The sequence below is a fragment of the Neovison vison genome, chromosome 2 (assembly GCF_020171115.1).
Source record: "Neovison vison isolate M4711 chromosome 2, ASM_NN_V1, whole genome shotgun sequence".
NCBI classification, from domain to species: domain Eukaryota; kingdom Metazoa; phylum Chordata; class Mammalia; order Carnivora; family Mustelidae; genus Neogale; species Neogale vison.
This window is the reverse complement of record NC_058092.1, coordinates 154,246,732-154,266,740: the sequence shown is the minus strand read 5'-3', so window position 1 is coordinate 154,266,740 and position 20,009 is coordinate 154,246,732. Positions and strand designations below refer to the sequence as shown.

General features: G+C 46.6%; 1 protein-coding gene across 4 annotated transcripts in view; it reads right to left on the bottom strand.

The window, feature by feature from the left end:
* SIPA1L2 (signal induced proliferation associated 1 like 2) overlaps positions 1-20,009 on the bottom strand; it is a 212,922-nt gene that overhangs the window by 90,357 nt on the left and 102,556 nt on the right. For all 4 annotated transcript variants that reach the window (XM_044239357.1, XM_044239358.1, XM_044239359.1 and 1 more), the window contains exon 4: positions 12,510-14,252. In XM_044239357.1, the coding sequence (XP_044095292.1) occupies positions 12,510-13,986 (1,477 nt within the window). In that variant the 5' untranslated portion in view covers positions 13,987-14,252. The remainder of the gene's footprint in view (positions 1-12,509; positions 14,253-20,009) is intronic.

Below are 20,009 nucleotides of genomic sequence, written 5' to 3'. Positions count from 1 at the left end.
GCACCGAAACACCTATTAGAACAGTCCTAGTGCTGCTGTAACAAACTGCCACAAGTTTGGGGATTCGAAACACTCATTTACAGTCTCACAGCTCTGGAGGTCAGAAGTCCACAGTCTGTGCCAATGGGCCACAATCAAGATGGCGTCTGGACTGCATTTCCTCAGGAAGCCCTAGAGAGCAATCCATTCCCTTGCCTCTTCCAGCTTCTAGGGCTGTATTTCTTGACTTCCCTGGATCATGGGTTCCCTTCTCCTCTCTTCAGACCCAGACCTGCTTCAGTGCCCACAAGGCATTCCCTGTCAGGACCCCCCCTGTCTACGTCCCACACAGACACTTGGGATGGCACTCAGGTTGCACCCAGAGAACCCAGCATGGTCTGCTCATCCCAAGACCCTCTACTTTATCACATCTGGAAGGGTGTATTTGCCTGATAAGGTAATATACACAGCTTCCAGCGATTGGAGCCTGGATATCTCTGGGGGCCCACACTCAGCCCACCACACACATTCATTCATTCAAATGTCCAGCAGGGGCTAGATCTCAGCCATGTGCCATACACTGATACATAAGAGGGATACCACATCGAGCAGGACACGATGCCTGCCTCACAAAGTTTTAGTCCTGTGGGGCTAATGCTATCGGAAACAGATGAGAGTTGTGCATTCCAAGTTCTGTGGCAGGACTAAGCATGAAGTACCAAAGAAACCCCACTAATGTCCACTTGAGAACCAACAATCCGGAATCCATGTATGCAGTCAAAGCACAAGGCACAAAGCCCATCTGACCTACTTTAACGCATCCAAAGGACATAGTTTTTCAAAGCCGTTCTCCTTCTTGCTCTGCTCCACCTTTCCTCACTCTTAATTCTGTTCCCACAAAACATCTCCTCAAATTCTTTTACATACAGAGTACTCTAACCCACAACCACAATGTGTCCCCTCCACTTACTAAGGGCTGTACTCGGTTTTGGTGATGTTTTGTAGTTCTCGGTCATTCATTCATGGCTTTCTTTGAATTTAGTCCAAGGTCCCTGATATTTTAGGATAATGGAAATAGTATTTTTCAAAAATATCCTATTTCTATTTGTGTGTTTCTAGCATATGGATAATTCGGATCGGAGATTGGATTATTTTCCTTTTGGTTTGACCAGGTTTTGTGTGTGTGTGTGTGCTTCCCCCCTACATATTCTGAAGCTCTGATTTTGGTGCTCAGAGCTGACCCTTTTATCATTATGAAACGCCTCTGTTCATCTATAGGGACCGGTCTTGCTTTACCATCCATTTCATATTACACTAATCAGGTGGCGACTGTTGTGTCAGGGAGCCCCAGCTATCAGGAGAGAGGTCTCTGGCTCTCGAGCCTGTCCACGGCTCCGGGGAAGGGTCTCCCATTCTCCTGCCGGGATGCATTTAGCCCAGGGACGGGTGTGAGGTGGACTTCTCACTGGGTTGACTTTCACTTAATCCCTACTCTCCAGTGAATTTGCCCTAGTCCTGCCCTTAGCCGTGCAGACGTTCAATTTCTCCAGAATGAATCTTCAGTTTCCCCCCTGGGTAGGGGTGAGTAGTAAATGGACTACAAGGGAGAGAACAGAAAACCCAGCTTTTTAAACATATTGAACTGGTCCCCTGCACTCACCCCACTACCAGCTCTTTTCCCGAGGTACCTGGTTCTGCAGGGTGTGGAATGGCTTCCTGATGGTCTGTCCCTGCCAACACACACATACACACACGTGCGTGCACGCACACACAACCAGGGCTGGAGGGGTGCCATTTTCCCATCTGCAAAACTGGTCTGGCTCTTCCATCGGCTTTGGTATATCTTGTCTTCCGCTGCTTCTAATTCTTTTTTTTTCCTTTGTGGCTTTATTCCCTTTGTTATTCCTTCACTATCATTTTTAGTGGTGTTTTAGAAGAGGGAGCGATAACATGTGTCTCCAATTTGTCACGCTGAAGTAGGAGTCCCAAACTCATGTACTCTTAAATACCTACAATTCTAATAAGCCTGGTTGCTGGTCTTTGAATCTGGGCTGTGCTAACTTAGCAGCTGTTGAACCTTGGGTGAATTACATAACCCTTCTTAAGCTCAGGGCCAGTTCCCTGTCCCCCCGACCCCCATATGTGCATCACACTTATCATCCTTAACCTCAGAGAGGCCTTATAACTGAACACATGAATATTACCAACAAAGACCTACACCACAGACAAAAAAGGACTGCACATAAAACAAACAGCGCCATGGTGTGTTTTGACTTGGAGCCCGACAGTCCTACAAAGTTCCAGGGTCAGCGTGAAGAAGATTCACACTTAGAATCTCAAAATGCCGATCTCTACTCACCTAGAGGGGCTATATCCCATTCAAGGTAGTCATTTAAAGAATGCGGTGGCACAGGTTTTACTGAACGATTTCTATCATGAACTATCCTATTTTTTGTTTTGTTTTTGTTTTTTGATTTTGAACTGGGGAATCCAAAATTTGCATATTCCCTTTTTCACGAAGATGGCAGGCACTTTAGCCAAAGGACCTTTTATCTCTTTTCTGCCTCCCCACACTCGTTTTCCATTTTTCCCTCCCCATTTTACACAGACAAACTCTCCGAATGCAAGCCGAGAGAGGACGTCCCTGCCACTTACAATCACCATGTGCATTGGATATGCTAGCTCCAGGCCCCCAAGCTGTTCTTATCTAAGGGGTCTTTTCATGCTTTCCGTTAGCCAGGGAATAGAGCCGGCGACCTGGACGTGTCTTGAAAGAAATCACAGTCTTCTGCTTCACAGCACAGCTTCCATGTACCAGGAAGAACAGGGTAGACCTCAGAGTCTCCTGGAGGCAGCCCAGTCAACCCTCTCGAGTGACACCCTGTGCCCCGCCCCCTCCAGGACTGCTCAGCGCCTTCATCTGCTCCACAGGAGCCTTCCCAGCTGTGCGCAGAGGACAAGGAGTGAGTCCCCCTCACCCACGGGAGCCTGTCCTTATCCCAAGCACATGATTTCCATAAAATTGCTTTAAGAGTGCGTCGAATAAAATCCTTCCTTGGAAGCTGGGGAAAGACTGGAAAAGCTGAATGAAAATCCACCTATTATGCAAATATAACAGGGCAAGATCAAAAAAATTTGGTTAACAAGAATGCAGTGTAGGAAATGAGATTCAGGGCACTTATCTCTTGTAGGGTGCTTTGGCTAGTCAGTAAAGGAAAAAGAACTCTAACTCAGAAGAGCTAAAAAAAAGGGGGGGGCGGCGGGGCCCCCTCTGACCCCAGCCCAAAGGCTGCTTCCAGGTACTGCAGTGTCTTGGAAGGGGCACTGATCAGCTCGGTCACTAATGCATTGACCAGGTGAGGATCCCAACTCTGTGGGGCCTCCCGAGGTCAGGTACATAAAAGTAGCACCCACAGCTCAGCCTTACAATTTCACGGGGATTAGGCCTGCACGGCCCACGGCACCATTAACAAGTCCTCCAAAGCCACGAGAGGCCATGCATCTGGGCCCTGCCACCCTTCATTCCGTTACCCGTGCACAGCAGAAGCTTTCTTGCTCTTTTCCCACAAAATGGAGTTTAACATTTCTTTGTTCTTTCAACAGCAAGCTGATCCCTTAACTGCTGGCTCACAGCCTACCTGGGTTACATCCATGGCTGGAGGTGCCTGCTGTCTATATGCCCACCTATGATGTATCTTCTCTTACCTTCCCCTGCAAACAACTGTGTGTTTGCATTTTAGATTAGCTCCCCTGTTCCAAGCTCTCTGTGACTTCCAGAGAAAAAGTCAACAAGGGACGTTGGATGGATGGAGGGAGGGAGGGAAGTGTGAACAGAACAATGGGGTCTGCTTGCTCAGATAATAGTATGAAGACTGATTAGATAACTTCAAGAAATCTCAAACTCCCTGCTCATGTATCAGGGATTAAATGACTGAATTTACCATGATGCAGAAAAGGATGCATTTTGCTACATGAAGGCTCCTTTGATCAAAATGTAACCAAAGTATTAGGTAAGCTTGAAAACCTGAGGCATTACAGTGAAAATAACAAGATTTAATACACCTGACATAAATGAACTCATTTTCTCCTCTCTACTTTCGAGGAGGTATCCCCATCTTCCAAATAATATTCCTGAAGCTGAGGGGCTAGATAACTTGCTTGAGGTCACAGTCAGGGGTGACAAGGGAGGAAACACATGCTAGGTAGACTATTTCTCGGACTCGCTCGTGCAAAGGGTGAGAGTCATGGAAAGTTTGAATACCGGAAATCAATTATGCGTGTGGGGTGAAATGAACACAGTTTACAGATGAGCCAACAAATCTGTCCTGAACATAAGTACAGTATCGTTTTAGGAAAACCTTGAAGAAAAAGGGGAAAACTGGAGAAAAAAGGCAGCTGTCAAAGGCTTCCTTTGATTTTGAGTGTTATTTGCTACAGGAGTGGGAAGGAGGAAGAGAACACAGGAGAAGCAAGAAACAATTCACTGCATAAAAGCTGGGAAAGGGGCAGGTAGTTCACTTTTTTCATTTTATTTAAGTGGAGCAAAGAGTGAAAGAAATCTTGGAACAAATACAAGGTAGGTAGATTTCACTAAGTTTCCAGGTGCTCTGAGACCTTATTTTGCAAAGTCTTTGAACTTGCAATTTTCTGGACCCAAAGCAAAATGCAAGGAATTTCCCCAGCTAAGCACAGAACTGTAACAGTATCAATCCCTCTACTCCTAGGGAAATGAGCAGAAAGTAAGTTCTTCTTCCTGGATAACTGAAAAAGACTCTGAAGCCAAAGTGACCACAGGAGGAAAGGGCACGAGGTCCTCTCCAAGTTCCTAAAACTCAGCAACGGGCAGGAGCCGTCACCTCCCCGCTGCTGCAGAGTTTCCCACTGCCACCGGTCACATGGAAAGTATACCACGATAACCCACAGGGCTGAGTGTCCCGTGCAGCTGGGCAGCTCCTCCCCTCCTGGAGCTGGCTGGACCTCAATGGGAGCTCTGTTCGCAGAGGCCACACTGGCCGGACAGAGAGGTGAAGAGCGGAGTCGATTATGTCCGCTCCGGGAGGACTGTGGGTCCCAGAATAGCCCTGTTGTTAGACGGTCCGCAGTTCACCCATATGAATTTAACAGTGTCCAGCTCCCTATTAATTTTCTTCAGTGACTGTATACAACCAGAAGGGGGGGAAAAAAAGAAGCCACCAGGCATGAAATTCAGAGCAAACGCAGCCATGCATTACGCAGCAATGGGGTCCATTTGATATGTAAAGGTACATGCCAGCCCACAACAGTCGCATTTGTGAAATTTAAGTGAATGGGTTTGGAATGGGGTGGCAGACTTCACCAAACGCCTTGCCCCCCCCCCCCCCGCCATATGGTTCTCTCTAGTTTTCCCCTTTTTATCTTTTAACCATTAAAATAAAGTACTGCCCCTTTAAAGTCTGTACCCATGGTGTGGAAAATGGTTTCTTTCTAGAGGGAAAAGACTACACATTTATTTAAGAACCACGTGGGGGAGGAGGAAGCATGCTTTGTGACACGTTCTGGTTCGAATCCCTTCCCAGAAGATGTTTTTATTATGATCCCACTTTATAGATGATTAACTGAGGCACAAAGGAGTTGAAGGACTTGCTAAAACTGAGATGGGACGTGACCCCAGGAGGCTGGCTTCACACAATCAGGGCTCTTCTCCTTAGTTTGTGCGGTCCTGTCTCTTCTTCCCTCCCAGGCCTCCAACCACAATTAGAACGCAGGGGCACTTTCCCCCTCTGGCAAAAAGGTAAACCTCCAATCCCCAAACAGTAATTTGGTATCGAGACAGGTGGGAAGATTACTACACACATTCTAGAACAATCCTTACTCTCTACTTGTTCATTTAGCTGGTGTATGTACAAATGTCATCCTTTCATTAAAATACTAATGACAAAAATGACCACTGGAGAAAGAGGTGAGCTTACACACAGCTGGCCAAAGGTAGTTAACAAAAATGTGAACTTGAAGATTCTTAGGGAAAAGAGGCTCTAGAAAGAACTCTTGGAAGTGCTGCAGATCCGATAGAGGAGTTCATTCCCAGGTGGTACCCATGGGCACAGACAAAGCAAGGGGCCTTCAAAGCTTAAGGCTGGCATCTTGGGGAAGAAATGGACCCTGCACTGTGGGGAGGATATGGCTTTTGCAGGAGTCCCAGTCCACCTGGAAGCAGCTAAAAACTCTTCTCTGGAAAGTTCCAATCTTTCCCAAAAGAATTCTAATCTGCCCATACCCCAGAAGTCTCGTAAAGCTAGGATGGGAAGGAGAAATCAAAGTTCTCTCTGGCATATTCCTTTTATAAGAAACACAGAAGAAAGGAAAATCACAGGCGAATGATGGAACCAGAAACCCCGAAAGCACCAGACAGAAGAGAGACTAATCGGTCAAACCAAGATAAGCTTTTCATCTATGCTACAAAACCTGCCTGTCAAACCAATTCAGCTCCTTTACAGAGGATTTCTAAAAGATACCTATTTCTTTGCTTGGACTCGTGATAGAAAATCCCAAGGGGGAAAAAATGAGTTGAGCATAAAGCTTTCTTCAGGGTTAGTTCAGCTGAGTTTGGGGACCCAGAGAACCCAGTGCATCCCAAACAGCCCCCTGGAGCTCAGCATGCAGATTTCAGGGGAAACTCAAAGGGAAAGTCTGTGCATTTCAATAAAGACCAAAAAAAGTGTAAATTCTAAAGCCTAACAATTCCCCTGCTCTTCTAGGTAAACTTGAGAAAATTATTCCTGACCTTCCCCAGAGGTGTATAGAGAGGGCTGTGGGAAACTGACATTTTGTCAGTTTCACTTTCCTGGAAACACACAGTGGCCTCTGTTGCTCACAGGAATCCTACAGACTTTAAGAAAGTAACAAAAACCTGTAGGTTTGTTACTTTTAAGAACTGCCTGGAAGCTCTTTTTGTTGTAATATCAAGGATGCTCTTGTTAAATCTATCATCAGAATTATGACTTATATTTTTAAAAAAATTTGAAGCAAAGTCTTTTTAAGCTGGTTTTGATTTGCAGAAAAGCTGCAAAGACAGTGGAGTTCCCTCAGGCTCCTGGCTCGCTTTCTTTGTTGTTAATGTCTTACATTTCTTCGGTAATGAGCCAATACAGACACCGATATGATCAAGTCCATCCTTTATTCAGGTTTCTGCTTTATCAATGTACTTTCTCTTCCGGGAAGCCATCCAGGACACCCCAGTACAGTTCCTTATCATGGCTCTTACAGGCTCTTGTAGACTGTGAGTTTCTCAGACTTTCCTCGTTCTGGATGACCTTGGCAGTTTTGAGGAGCAGTGGGCAGGGATCTGTCTAATGTAGTTCCCTCACCAGACTGAGGGTATGGGTTTGGAGAAAGACCCCAGAAATGCCATTCCCAGCATGTCAGGGATAGAAATGAACCACAGGACCTGTCCATCCTGATGCTGACCTTGATGACCCAGCTGGGGCGGTGCTTTCCAGACTTCTCCCCTGCAACCTTCTATTCTCCATGCCCTAGCCCTTGGAAGGGAGTCTCTACACATAATCCACATTCCAGTGGAGAAGGACAACTGTCATCATCTTTCAAAACTTTATGAAATTAAAACATCTTTTATAATCATTTACTTTTTTAAGTAAAGATTTGTTGGTTAAAATGAGCATCACTGTATTTGACAGGAGTTGTTTTGTGGGTACACTATATCCAAGAGAGTAAGAAAGACGCGTCCCTTTATCACTGTGCCTCTATCAAGCTGATGGGTTTTTCTCTGAAATAGAGCGAATACAGTTATTGCTGCTTCTGCCCAGATCACGATTGGCAGATACCTGGCATCTCACCACGCACCCAAGGCATATAATGATAATTGATAATGGCTCGTAAAATGCTGACACAGCTCTACACATAATAGCACAGAAGAATGATCCTCCAACCAAGTCCCACAGACACAGCAGTAGAAGGACTCATTTACATACATTTATTTGCATCAGAAAAAGCCTACAAGGATAAAGAGGAAACTGTTCAGGGGGATTATCTCTCAGGGACTGGGGTGATTTTATTTCTTTTGCTTCTTTACTTCCTTTTCCTATAATGATCATATAATACTTCGACACCATGTAAAAATTCTAGACTGAAAGAAAGGTATGTGTGTTGCCAATCTTTGGATTTCCCCCCAGGTTAAGAGGACATGTTCCTGTAACCACATAAAACAATGTTCCAGTGGTTCCAAGATTTAGCCACGCTCCACTCCAACGTCACCCAAGAGACCCACCTTATCCTCTTCCCTACTCTGACCTTTCTTTACCCTAAAAAGGCACAGTCTGCCATCTCGAGCTATTCTTGTCTATGGCTGTTCTAGTCCATGTGACCAGAAGGCAGGCAGAGGACAGTTTCAGAAGTCCCGAGTAACAGCAGGTGCACAATTTCCTAAATAGAGGAAGACCTGATGGGCATGCAGGGAACCGGGGGTGTCCTTGCTGCCCTGCAGCTCCACTTTGGCCCCCCTGGGGACAACCCATGGCTGGCCAGTGGCGCTAACTGCCGGGAGTCCAGAAGGAGGCAAAGTCGGCCACTGCCATGAAGGGAGCTCAAGGGTCTCCCACAGACTCACAGAACCAGAATCTCTTCTTTGTGTTTCACAAATGGGAAACTCACAGAAGAGTTTGGAAACGGCAACTTCACCGGGATTTCCACGAGGGAGACAGGTGCACGGCAGGCAGCATCCCATTTTCTTCATGAGCATCGTTAGCAAAAGTGAGGAAACTTCTCCGGCATTCCCCATGCTTGCTCCCATCCCGACCCGCTCTCCCTTAAAAAGCTGCTCTCATGGAAGGCTACAGATGGATTTGCGTGGACAAGTGACGAAGCTACAGGGTTGGCTGCTGCTCGCCACTCCCCTGCACACATGTCTGCTCACCACTCCCCTGCACCCATCCATCAGCTCGCCACCCCCCTGGCACACACCCCTCTGCGGAGTTCTCCCCAACCACTCAGCACCCTGGGTCATGGGAGCGCACCTCGGGGAAATCCACAGCCATCCCTCGCGAACCACCCAGTGCAGAGCCAGCCGCATCAGGCAGGCTCCAAGCGCTCAAGCCCTCCCAGCGATGGGGAGCCACTTACTTCTTTTGAAAACGAAATTTCACACAGGATGGTGGAGCATGGAGAAAAAGAAAAGTCATTCTGGGCAATATCAAAAGATCCCTGAACCACCTGCTTCCAGAGAGAAAAAAAAAAAAAAAAAAAAAAAAATGAGTGAAGGGAAGAGAGAAAAAGGGAAAAGAACAAAGCTCCCCACAAACACACCCGATCTGGGTCAGGCGGCCCAAGGGCTTCTGTTTTTAGGTTGTGCCATGATGTTCCTGTAACTGGGGGTGTGTTTGCAGATAAGGGTCTGGAGGTTGAAGGCCAGGTGCGAGCGGGCTGCCTGTCTCTGTTCCCATACCACGGCAGAGGTGGTGGCGGCGGCAGGCGTGGGGAGGGGGTACTGACTGCTGGGGATCGGGCTGCTGCCCCTGCCTCCAGCCCTTGTCCCTCAGAGGGACAAGCTGTGGTGGCAGTGGCGGATGCTGCTGGAGCCAGTTTCATTCTGAGACACACATGCCTACCGGGGAAGAGCTAAAAATAGGAGGAAGCGGGCAGAGTTCATGGCTGCAGGATGAATGCAGAGGGACAGGCTCAGGTCCTCTCCTCTCCATGGACCCACCGGCAGCCACGGCAGCACAGCCTGGCAATATGGAGCCCTGAGGCCAAAGTGAGCTCAGGGATCACCACCTCAAGCCCTCATTCCTCAGGCTTGGCAGAGGATCCTAGAATTCACCTGCTTGGCGCCTTCACAGATCCACGGCACAGCCCAGAACCAGGGGCACCTGGGGGGCTCCGTGGGTTAAGCGTCTGCCTTCGGCTCAGGTCATGATCTCGGGGTCTGGGGACCAAGCCCCATGTAGGGCTCCTTGCTCAGCGGGGAACCTGCTTCTCCCTCTGCCTGATGCTCCCCCTGCTTGTGCTCTCTCTCTCCTTCTCTCTCCCCACCTCCATCAAATACATAAATAAAAAATGTTTTCCAAAAAAACCAAAAACAACAAAGCCCAGAACCAGAGTGAGCCCAACCCAGGGCGCCCCCAACCCTTACGTCTGCATCCACACACAACTCCCCTGCAAGGTGTCTGCCCTCGATTTCTTCTCTAGGGTTTATTTTGAATTTCACATTCAAAGTTAACAAGTTTGCGGATGGAACTGCCCATGCCCTGGAAAATCCTTAGCAGCAAAATAGAGAGAGTGGAAGAAATACACCACTCACAGGCACTCTTTACAACTATCAGGATGTGACGGTTGACAGTTCCAGAAAAAAACCTACAGAAGTCAGTCAAGAGAACTAACAGAATCCAGTGCCCAAAACCATCTCTAGGAACAAACCCTGAGAACGTTGGTGGCGGTGACCTTGGCTGCAGGAGCATCCGTGTACGCGTGCTTCACGCACACCAGAGGAAGGTCGAGATGCGGGAAGCGTTGGCATGAACACACACGCACGGGTTCACACACACGTATGTAACTTTCATGTCCTGGTATTTTACAGGGCAATCCGCAAACTACTGGCAAAACGCAGCTAGCCAAATGACTAAATGCCAGAGGATTTCAGAGCATAGTAATTCTAAGACACTATTTTATTGTTGGTGTGGACAGTCATGGCAGTTAAAGGAATCTTAATCGGGAAGCCTGTTTCTAAACATAACTGACCTCCACTGAGACACCATTTCAGAACAGTACTGTGCAACGTGAACACAATCATGAGGGCTGCTCATGGTTTCCCAGCACAGACTCACAGGGACATCCAAGTTTCTCTGAGCTCCACGGGGAGGCGGGGGGCGCCGCATTGAGAGGAGAGCACGGGGACACACTGGGGGGACCAAGACCCACGGGCAGAATTGTTTCAGTCCCCTCATGCCATTGGTATGGAAAGGGAAACCTAACTCATATATATGACCAGTTGTGATGCGAGTGCTGATTTAGCTAACCTGCACACCCAGCATTTTAAATGTTCTACCCATTTCTATGGTTTCATAATATTAGGATTATGGGTGATGGGTTAAATCTGAATTCATGCAGAAAATGAGGAAAAAACTTGCAGTGTAACAACGACAACTGCAATCTCTCTGGCAAGCAAATTCTTTTGAGCCTGACATCCATGGAGAGAAGTTTTACTGGGGCTCCAGAGACAGAAGTGGATGGAGTAATCTCCTGAGGTCTGAGTTATACCCAAGCCATCACCCAAAAGAACCATGGAGTCAAAGTGACATGCAAACATTCTGAAGACAGAAACCAATACTGCATTAAATTCAAGTATGGCTCACAGGGATCCACACCCATGGCAGAATTCAGGATGCCTGGGGGGCTTGGTCAGTTAAGCATTTGCCTTTGGCTCAGGTCATGATCCCAGGTCCTGGGATGGAGCCCATGTCAGGCTCTCTGCTTGGTGGAGAGCCTGCTTCTCCCTCTCCCCTGCATCTCCCCCAGCTTGTGCTCTCTCTGCCAAATGAAGAAATAAATCTTTAAAAAAAAAAAAAAAAAAAAAGAACCGTTTATTCACCAGACTGGCTGGGCCTACTTCTACCTCCTAAGGTGCTCTGAGAGGTGACACCTGGGAATGCGAGGAGGGTGGCCAGTGACACGGAAAACAGAAAAAAGACAGCCTTGGAAAGTATGCAATCCTACAAGGAAGGGGCTAAGCTACAAGCTGCACCTGGTAAGAAGGCAACAGGCTGCTCTGAGTGTCTTTACGAAGCCTGTGTGGCTGACAGGCGTGTGGGACCCACTTCTCTGCAGGAGTCCCCAACAGAGCAGATTCTGTGTCCCTGGAATGACTAGGGACACTATTTAAAAGGGCTGAGGATTCAACTGCATGACTTCTGAGGAAGGCATCCTTCAAGCCTGAAAAATCTAAATAAAAGTAGCCAGTACCGCGCATAGGACTAGAGGATTTCTAAGACCACAAGGCCAAAGGGTTATCTGGACCTCGGACTTTAAGGCCATCTACAGAACGGTAGGAAAACGATTTATCGATCATGCTAATTCACACATTCATGGGAAAGACTGACCTAACACAACATGGCATTAAGAGCTGTGAAGACAGAAGTGAAAAGGTGAGGCAAAGATGCAGGAAAAAGTACAGAAAAGACTGGGGCGGGGGGGGGGGGCTCCTGGCAGAATGATCCACTATAAACAGCAGGAGAGATTAATCAGAGGGAGAAGAGAGGAATGAAGTTTAACCAGGGAGAAGAGGTAAATCGAGAGGCAAGCCGGACATCTGCGCTGCTCTTACAGTGGTGAAGAGAAAGAGAGACGTGGGGATTCCACACCGGGAATGAGACGTCAGCAGCGGTAGAAAACCACGATTTCTGAAGAAGGTGGTTAGTCTGGCAGCAACGGAGGGTCCACGAAAGCCCAGGGGACAATGGCCCTGACCCCCCGGTGAAGGTGCCCAGCCCAGGGAAGCACAGCACAAGCAGCCCGAGATGCAGCACACGTCCGAGGCTCTGCCTTACCTTTCCCGTAGAAGAACTTGCGGTAATAGTAGGCCCCGAGGTCAATGTGCTCTATGATGTAGCGCTTCACCTTCTCCCTGTGAACGGGCTGGCTTTCTCTGGGCACTTCCAGGACGGAGACGCCTGCGTTGGTGCAGTGGGAGCTCAGAGAGGACTCGAAGGAGCAGCCTTCCCCGGAACTGGACGACGACGAGCTGGCCCGGGAGAGGGCGATCCTCCTGTCGCCTTCCCCGCCGGTCTCGTTCCGGAAGTACGGGCAGCTCAGGACAAGCTCGTTGCTTTTCCCATCGCCCTCATCAGCATCCAGGTTCTCCTTGGAGTTGAGGTCCTCCTTGCTCCCCAAAGGGGACTCACAGGTGCCCGTCTGGCCTGCTGGCATCTGGGTCTGGGATGCCGCCGAGGCTCCGGTGGTGATGTTTTTTCGCTTCCCCACATTGGCTCTCGTCGCCATGGCTTCGTTGATATTGAACAAAATGCTCTGGACATCATAATGTGCAAAACACCGCTGGCAATTCCAAGGGCGGATGCCCCGCTCCAGACGGCCATCTTCCGGATCGCACGTGAACTTGAAAGTTTCGTGTTCGCTTTTAACAGTCCGCAGCTTCCGGAAGAGGGACGTCTCCACCGATTCCGACTTCAACCTCCGTTTGAAAGGCTTGTCCCTGTCTCTGCCCATGAGAAGGGCACTGTCCATGTAGTCTAATCCTGAGATGCGGACAAATTCTCCTCTAGAAATCTGCGCTGCCGCATGGAGGCTGGGAGAGATTGCAGGATCGCAGGGGAAAAACTCAGGGAACCCAAAAGGGGCCATTGCTTTGTGGTCGTAATTATCTACACGGTACCCTCTGAGCATTGCGAAGAAGTTCTCACCAGATAAGCCCTGCCGGTCAATGGAAGACGTGCTTCCGTATTCTCGGTGGAGGGCGGCCCCGGTGTTGGGGTTCACTGCGTTTTGGTCTAAGACGTCTTCAGCGTCGATGTCACTAATGGTGACATCGCTATTGCTTCTCTGTCTTATGGGGTGCAGTCCTCTTTGAGGAGAGTGAACAAAGATGTCTCCAATGGTGTACTTCGCCTCCACAAAGTCTAGATCGAGCTGCTCCTCTCGCTGACCATCGCTCTGGTCATTCTGCCCATTGTGCGTGATGGACGGGACGCTTTCGTAACTAGCCTGAGACCGGCTTTCCCACAGCGCCTTGCAGGCTAGCTCCTTGGAGCAGTCCTTCTTGGGAGGCCACTCACACACTCTTGCTCTCACACCCATCTTGGGCACAGCTGGGGTACCGTTAGCAGGACCGCCACTCTCTGCGGAATTTGAGGCATTTAAAGAAGTGGTGGGGCCCATGTTGCCATTAATGGCTTTAAATTTTCGAGCAAAATACTCATCAGACTGCATGATTCGGGGAGGATCCTTGAACTTCGAAGAGGCTCTGCCAAGCTTGTGCTTCTCTTCTTGCGACTGCCTGGGGTCACTCATGTCTGCCGAGCCAAGAAGCTCCAAGGCCCACCGGCAGGACTGAGGTGAATCTAATTACATTGCTATTTACAGTGCGATCCTAAATCCAGACTCACAAAGGCTTCCTCTATAGTTGTACGTTCTCTTTTCATCCAAAAGCAAACAACATCCTCAGCGTATGGTTTCTCCAAAACCAGCTTGCTTCTCAGTTGCTGAAATAACTCTGTACACCTCCGTCCTTTTCAAGAGCATTTCTTAAAACATCTGGCCTTGAGTAGTTCCTTCACCTGAATTAAAACACACAAAATAAACCATTAACAATTTTTGTACCTCAAGTTCAATACATCTTACCTATGGTTTCTCACCTGTCTTCTCCAACTTCTGCCCACCTCCAACCTGCCCCCCCCCAATTGTCATGATGTTTCATGTCTCGTTCATATTCCTCCTTCTCTCTGGAACATTCTGCCTTCTCGCTCTACTTGGCTGGCTAGAATTTATAACCGAGTCAAGCATTACCTTCTCCAAGAAACCTTTCCTTAGCCCACATCTAAGCAAAGAGTGCCTCTTTTGTGTTCCTACGGCACCCACGTATACACTTATGCTGGCAGATCTCCTTTTACTCTTACTGGCTGCTTTATTGACCAGTCTCCTCCACTAGCTAACTTCAAGTTCCTCTAAGCCAGGAACATAACATGCCTTTCATCTTTGTACTAACATTATCTATTAACATGGCCTGGTTTACAAGAAATAAGCAACATTTCAATGAGTTACAGAGTAACACAATAGTCATATTACTTTTTTGAGGATTATTATACTTTCTTTCAAAATATTTAAATTCAAAATCTTGAGCAGCATAAGGGTCAATACCAGGCACTAGCAAATGAGTTTCTAGAATGTGGTCTCTCAATCAAGTAAGAATTGCAGAGATCCCCGTTAACGTGGGAAGGAGCCTTGAAGAATCTGGAATCTGAACAGTGTAATCTAGTTCATCATGGCACTAGCAATTTGACAGATGTGCAGGGCAAAATAAAATCATAATTTACCTTTGTGGTCAGTAGAAACTTGATGTTTAAATTTTTTCTTTAATTACAAATAACCTTTTCAATTTATTCTATCTTTAATTAGACAAAAATATTTTCCAAGTATGTCATATCTTCACAACTTATGGGAAACTGACCCGTTGTTGGCGTAAGAATGAATGAATGACTCTAATTCTTCTGAAAATAATGATGGTAATAAAGGTATAACATAGCTGATTTCCCTCTGCCCTTAACAAAGCATAAAAACAACTGCAATTCGGTTAGAAAATATTAAAATTCCGACAAGCTGGGTTTTTGTTTTTGTTTTTGTTTTTTTTTGAGTAATCTCTGCAGCCAACATGGGGCTCAAACTCATGACCCCAGGATCGAGAATTGCCGGCTCCATGGACTGAGCCAGCCAGGCGCCCCTCCAATGGGTTCTTAATGTCTTTTAGATGAACATGTAGTCGTTTCTCAGAATAACTAATATTTTCTTATCATGGCAGCTTGGTTCTCCCTTCCTGGGAAAAGTTCAGTCTGGGCATGATAGGATGCTGTCTATTCTCAGGGCAACTTCATAACTGAGGAAATAGAATATTCTAGGATGTGGTAAACAAAGAAGGGAAGCACAGTCAGATGCTTCAACGTACCAGACCAGTGTCTGTGCATGGTTCTTAGAGAGATGACTGGATCTTATCTATGTCACTTGGAATCGTTGTGTTTAAAAGGACCACAGATGATTCTGCATTATAGTTATTTCCTCTACAATGTAGGCTATTATCGAATCCTTTCCTGGGAACCAAAGCTGACAACTGATATATGAAAGAAAACAATTTTAATTTATAAATTCTATTGAAAATTCTGCTGCTTATAGAACACAACAAAATTTGAAAGCTTACAAATTAATTCTAATGGCTGTGAGTTCTCAGCAAGCATTAAGAGAACATTCCTTCTCAGATAGATACTACTAATTTGTAAGTATCCTGTTACAGAAGGAAGAACCACGCCCACTGATACCATCAAACTGTGTATTTTCAAAAAATATAATCAGCAACTAAGTACTCACCACCTTAAGATATTAGAACAAAATGCCCCAAAGAAATTAGGAAAGAAGGAATGAATAAAGGTAAAAGTTGTAATTAATGGAATAAGGGAAAAGCAGGGTAGAAAAAGGATGGACAAATCCAAAATGTAGTTTTTTTTTAAAAAAGCAAGGGGAAAGATCTACTCATTCCCACTCATGAAAAAGGAAAAGAGAGAAAGAATAATATTATACAAGTTTGGAAATGAGAAAGGAGACATGACCATAAATATAGGAGATTAAAGTAAACATTAAGTATAAAAAAATTTATACCACAAGCAACTGTACAGCAACAAATTTGAAAACACAAAGGAAACGAATGATTTCCTACCAAGTCACAAATTCCCAAAACTGATCCAAGAATGGAAAAAAAAAATTTTTTTTAAGAATGGAAAATTTAGACTGATGATCACTGAAGACAGCAGAAACAGAATGAATCCCTATGTAAAAATATGGCCAATGTATAGATGAAGTGCAATGAGCCATCTTAACTGTGACTTTGAAAGGCCTTTATCCTCCACGGCCACACCTGGCCCAATCCCACCTTGCTTCAAGCTGAGCAGCAAACCAGTACCTCCCCACTGGGTAAGGCACTCACCACACCATACCCTGGGGGCAGCTCTGGGGTTAAGCCACCTGTAAGGAGATGCATACCATGGGAAACCTTCGAGCCAGATTACCGAGGACAACACATGCACTGAGTAATTTCTTCCGGAAAAACCAACCAGAACATTACCAGCACCCTATTTGAGGATCAATATTAGGAGCATTCACATCCCTTACATCTCCAACATGATCATTGTTTATAACAGACAGTATTAAAAATACAAATCTTTACTCCACAGATCATCCATAGAAATGGAAGACTTGTCCAAAAAAAGTTATTATTTTTAAACATAAGTAATAGAAACAATCAAAAACAGATGAATCTGCACTGAATTTTATTAGCACAGTTGACAAAAAGCACAGAAACAAGGGCAAACTCACAGCACACAAAACCCTTTCCCAAAGAAATCAGAATATTTCTTCAATTATGATTTTTAAGTTTGTGGTGTGTGATAACATTAGATGTAGCAGGCAGTGACTGATTACTCCTGTCTATGATCTGACCCCTTTCTTCTCCTGAATCCCTTTGAGGAAATCTTACCTCTAAAAGATTTTAATTCACGTGGGACTAACTCCACCCTCTAACATGTGACCCAGGTTTGACCAATGAAAGTGCAGCATCTCCCAGCTACAGTGACTGGTCCAGGGATGAACGCAAGAACCAGCCAGGCCAATGACAACCTTGCCAGGGAGTCCCACCACGCCCAGCCCCAGCCCTGTGCCTGTGCTCTGATTCTCCCCAGTGCTCAGGAGGTAGAACAGAGACCTGGAGCTTGAGAGCTCCCCTTGCCCACGTGGCTAAGAGTGGGAACAGAAGCATGGATGCTGAGCCTCAGGAGGGAAAGAAGGAATCCCAGTCAGAGCTCATGACTCCAGCTGGACCTGAAACCCGCACTACCCCTGGGATTTTTCAATTGCTTGAGCCAATTAATTACCCTTTTTGGTTTATTCAGTGGACTTCTGTATAGTGTAGAATCAATTTTAATATTTTTTAAAGATTTATTTATTAAACAGACAGGCACCACAAGCAGGCAGAGAGGCGGGGTGGGGGGAGCAGGCTCCCCGCCGAGCAGAGAGCCCGATGTGGGGCTCGATCCCAGGACCCTGAGATCATGAGAAGGCAGAGGTTGAACCCACTGAGCCACCCAGGCACCCCCAATTTTAAATGTTCTAAGAGACCACATGTACTTTCAGTTAAAGACCAAAGAGGGTAAATTCAATGACCAAACTACTTTGTACTATGTTGCAGACCACCTGGTCCATGAATAAATGAATTGAAATTATAGTTCTGGCACTTGAATCCAATATCAAAACCAGAGCTTCTTGGGCAAGGTCCCTGCTCAAATACTGTAACTACACACTCTTAACACATTTCATGTGTGCTGCTAACGATTCAAAGTACTCAAAGCTAAAAAATTCCTGGTAACAGTAGCTAGATTAATAAAGTTGCAAACAGACCCCCTCCTGCCAGACCCCCTCCTGCCAATATCCTCTAACCAGTATTTTCCAGCTGCCATACCCCCCCAAAGTCAATCTCCCTATTCACAGAATATACGGCACCTTCCTTTTAAAAGTACTACTAAATATTTCTAAATACAAAGTATTATAGAGAGCACCTTCCTTTTAAAAATATTCCTAAATACATTAAATAGGACAGTAGAAAAAAAAAACACCTCAAAACAATTACAGCCCTTGTTTTCAAATAAGATAAATTAGAAATATTAAGATCATGCAATTTAAAAAAATAACAGAGCTCACACGGAAGAATTGAAATCAGCATCTTTGAAGGCAGATAGTAAGAAGGAATGGCACAGGTAAACACAGAGGAATGCAGAAGGCAAAACCCTGGAGGAATGAAAACTAAAGCATGAGCTGGAACGACCTGTGAAATAATCCAGAACCTGGGGGTGGGGCTCTGGACAAGAGGGAGACAGAGGCGTGCATATGCGCACACACCGCTACCTCACTGAATGGAACCATGTCTGTCCTGCAGAGGTGCCGATGGAGAGCTGCGGATCTGGGGCAACATGCCCGCATTACAGGCACCTGGCACATGTGCATCTCTCATATATTTACTTTTCTCACAAATCCTAACTTTCTACCTTTGTCTGTTACTATGCAACACTCAGAAGAGAAGGTTTGTTGTTTCGTTTTATTTTCTTAGAGAGAGAGAGAGGGAGTTGGGGGGGTTGTCAGGCAGTGCAGAAGGAGAGGGAGAGAGACTCTCAAGCAGTCTCCATGCTGTGTGCAGAGCCCGATGTGGGGCTCGATCTCACGATCCTGAGATCACGACCTGAGTTGAAGTCAAAAGTCAGAAGCTTAACTAACTGAGCCACCAGGGCACCCCCCCACCTGCAAAGTTTCTGAAAGACTGTAATTTGCACTCTTAGTTGCATGTACCTGATTGTAATGAAGGTATAATCTAGGAAGCATTTTGCAGATATCTGTCTCCAAATTTCTTCTTTCTACTGACCAGGTATTTATACGTGCTCTGGGCTCAAGTCTCCTATGGATCTCAAGTGCAGGGTGCACGCCTCGCAGGCCGGCTGGTGTTGCTGGATACCAGACTGACAGAAGACAGAAAAGGGGTGGCATCTTGGAGAAGAGCCCAGAGGAATCAGGAGACTGTGACTGGCCCCCAGACAAAGCACAGAGCTCACAATAATTACATGTGTACATCACTCCAGAACAGGAGAAAATGCAATCCTCCGTGGCACAGGACTGTGTTTAAATGAAGTCTTTTAGGGTTTCTGGTGAGTGTGTGAGGCTAGTATGAAAGAGCCTGGGCCAACTATCTAGTTCAGCCCCATCCCTCTGTCTCCCCACCCATCTCCACAGGAGCCAAGTTTGAAAGACCTTGATCTCGTCACACTTCCTGCCCCAACATCTCAGCAAACATTGCAGCAGCTTCTTACTTCTCAGGGGGAAAATAAAGTCAGTAACATTTCAGTGGTCTTTTGTCATCACTTAACAAACTTCCCACTCCTGAACCCGACCCCCATGTTCATTCTCGGCTGACAATCCACTGGGAGGACCGGGCAGAGGGAGAGGAGAGGGAGCATCTTAAGCCGGTTCTATGCCCAGCACGGAGCCCGACTCGGGGCTCCATCCCACCACCCTGAGATCGTAACCTGAGCCAAAATGAAAAGTCAGCTGTTTAACTGGCTGAGCCACCCAGGCACCCCAAGACTTGCCATCTTTGTTAGGATAAAAATCCAAACTGTCTTACAAATCTCTTGCATTCTGTTCTGCTCAGTCTGCAGCCTCATGTCTTGGGGTCTCCCTTCCTTCTCCTCTGTGCTGCGGCCCAGACATGCCGAATGCTTTTCTAGTCTTCA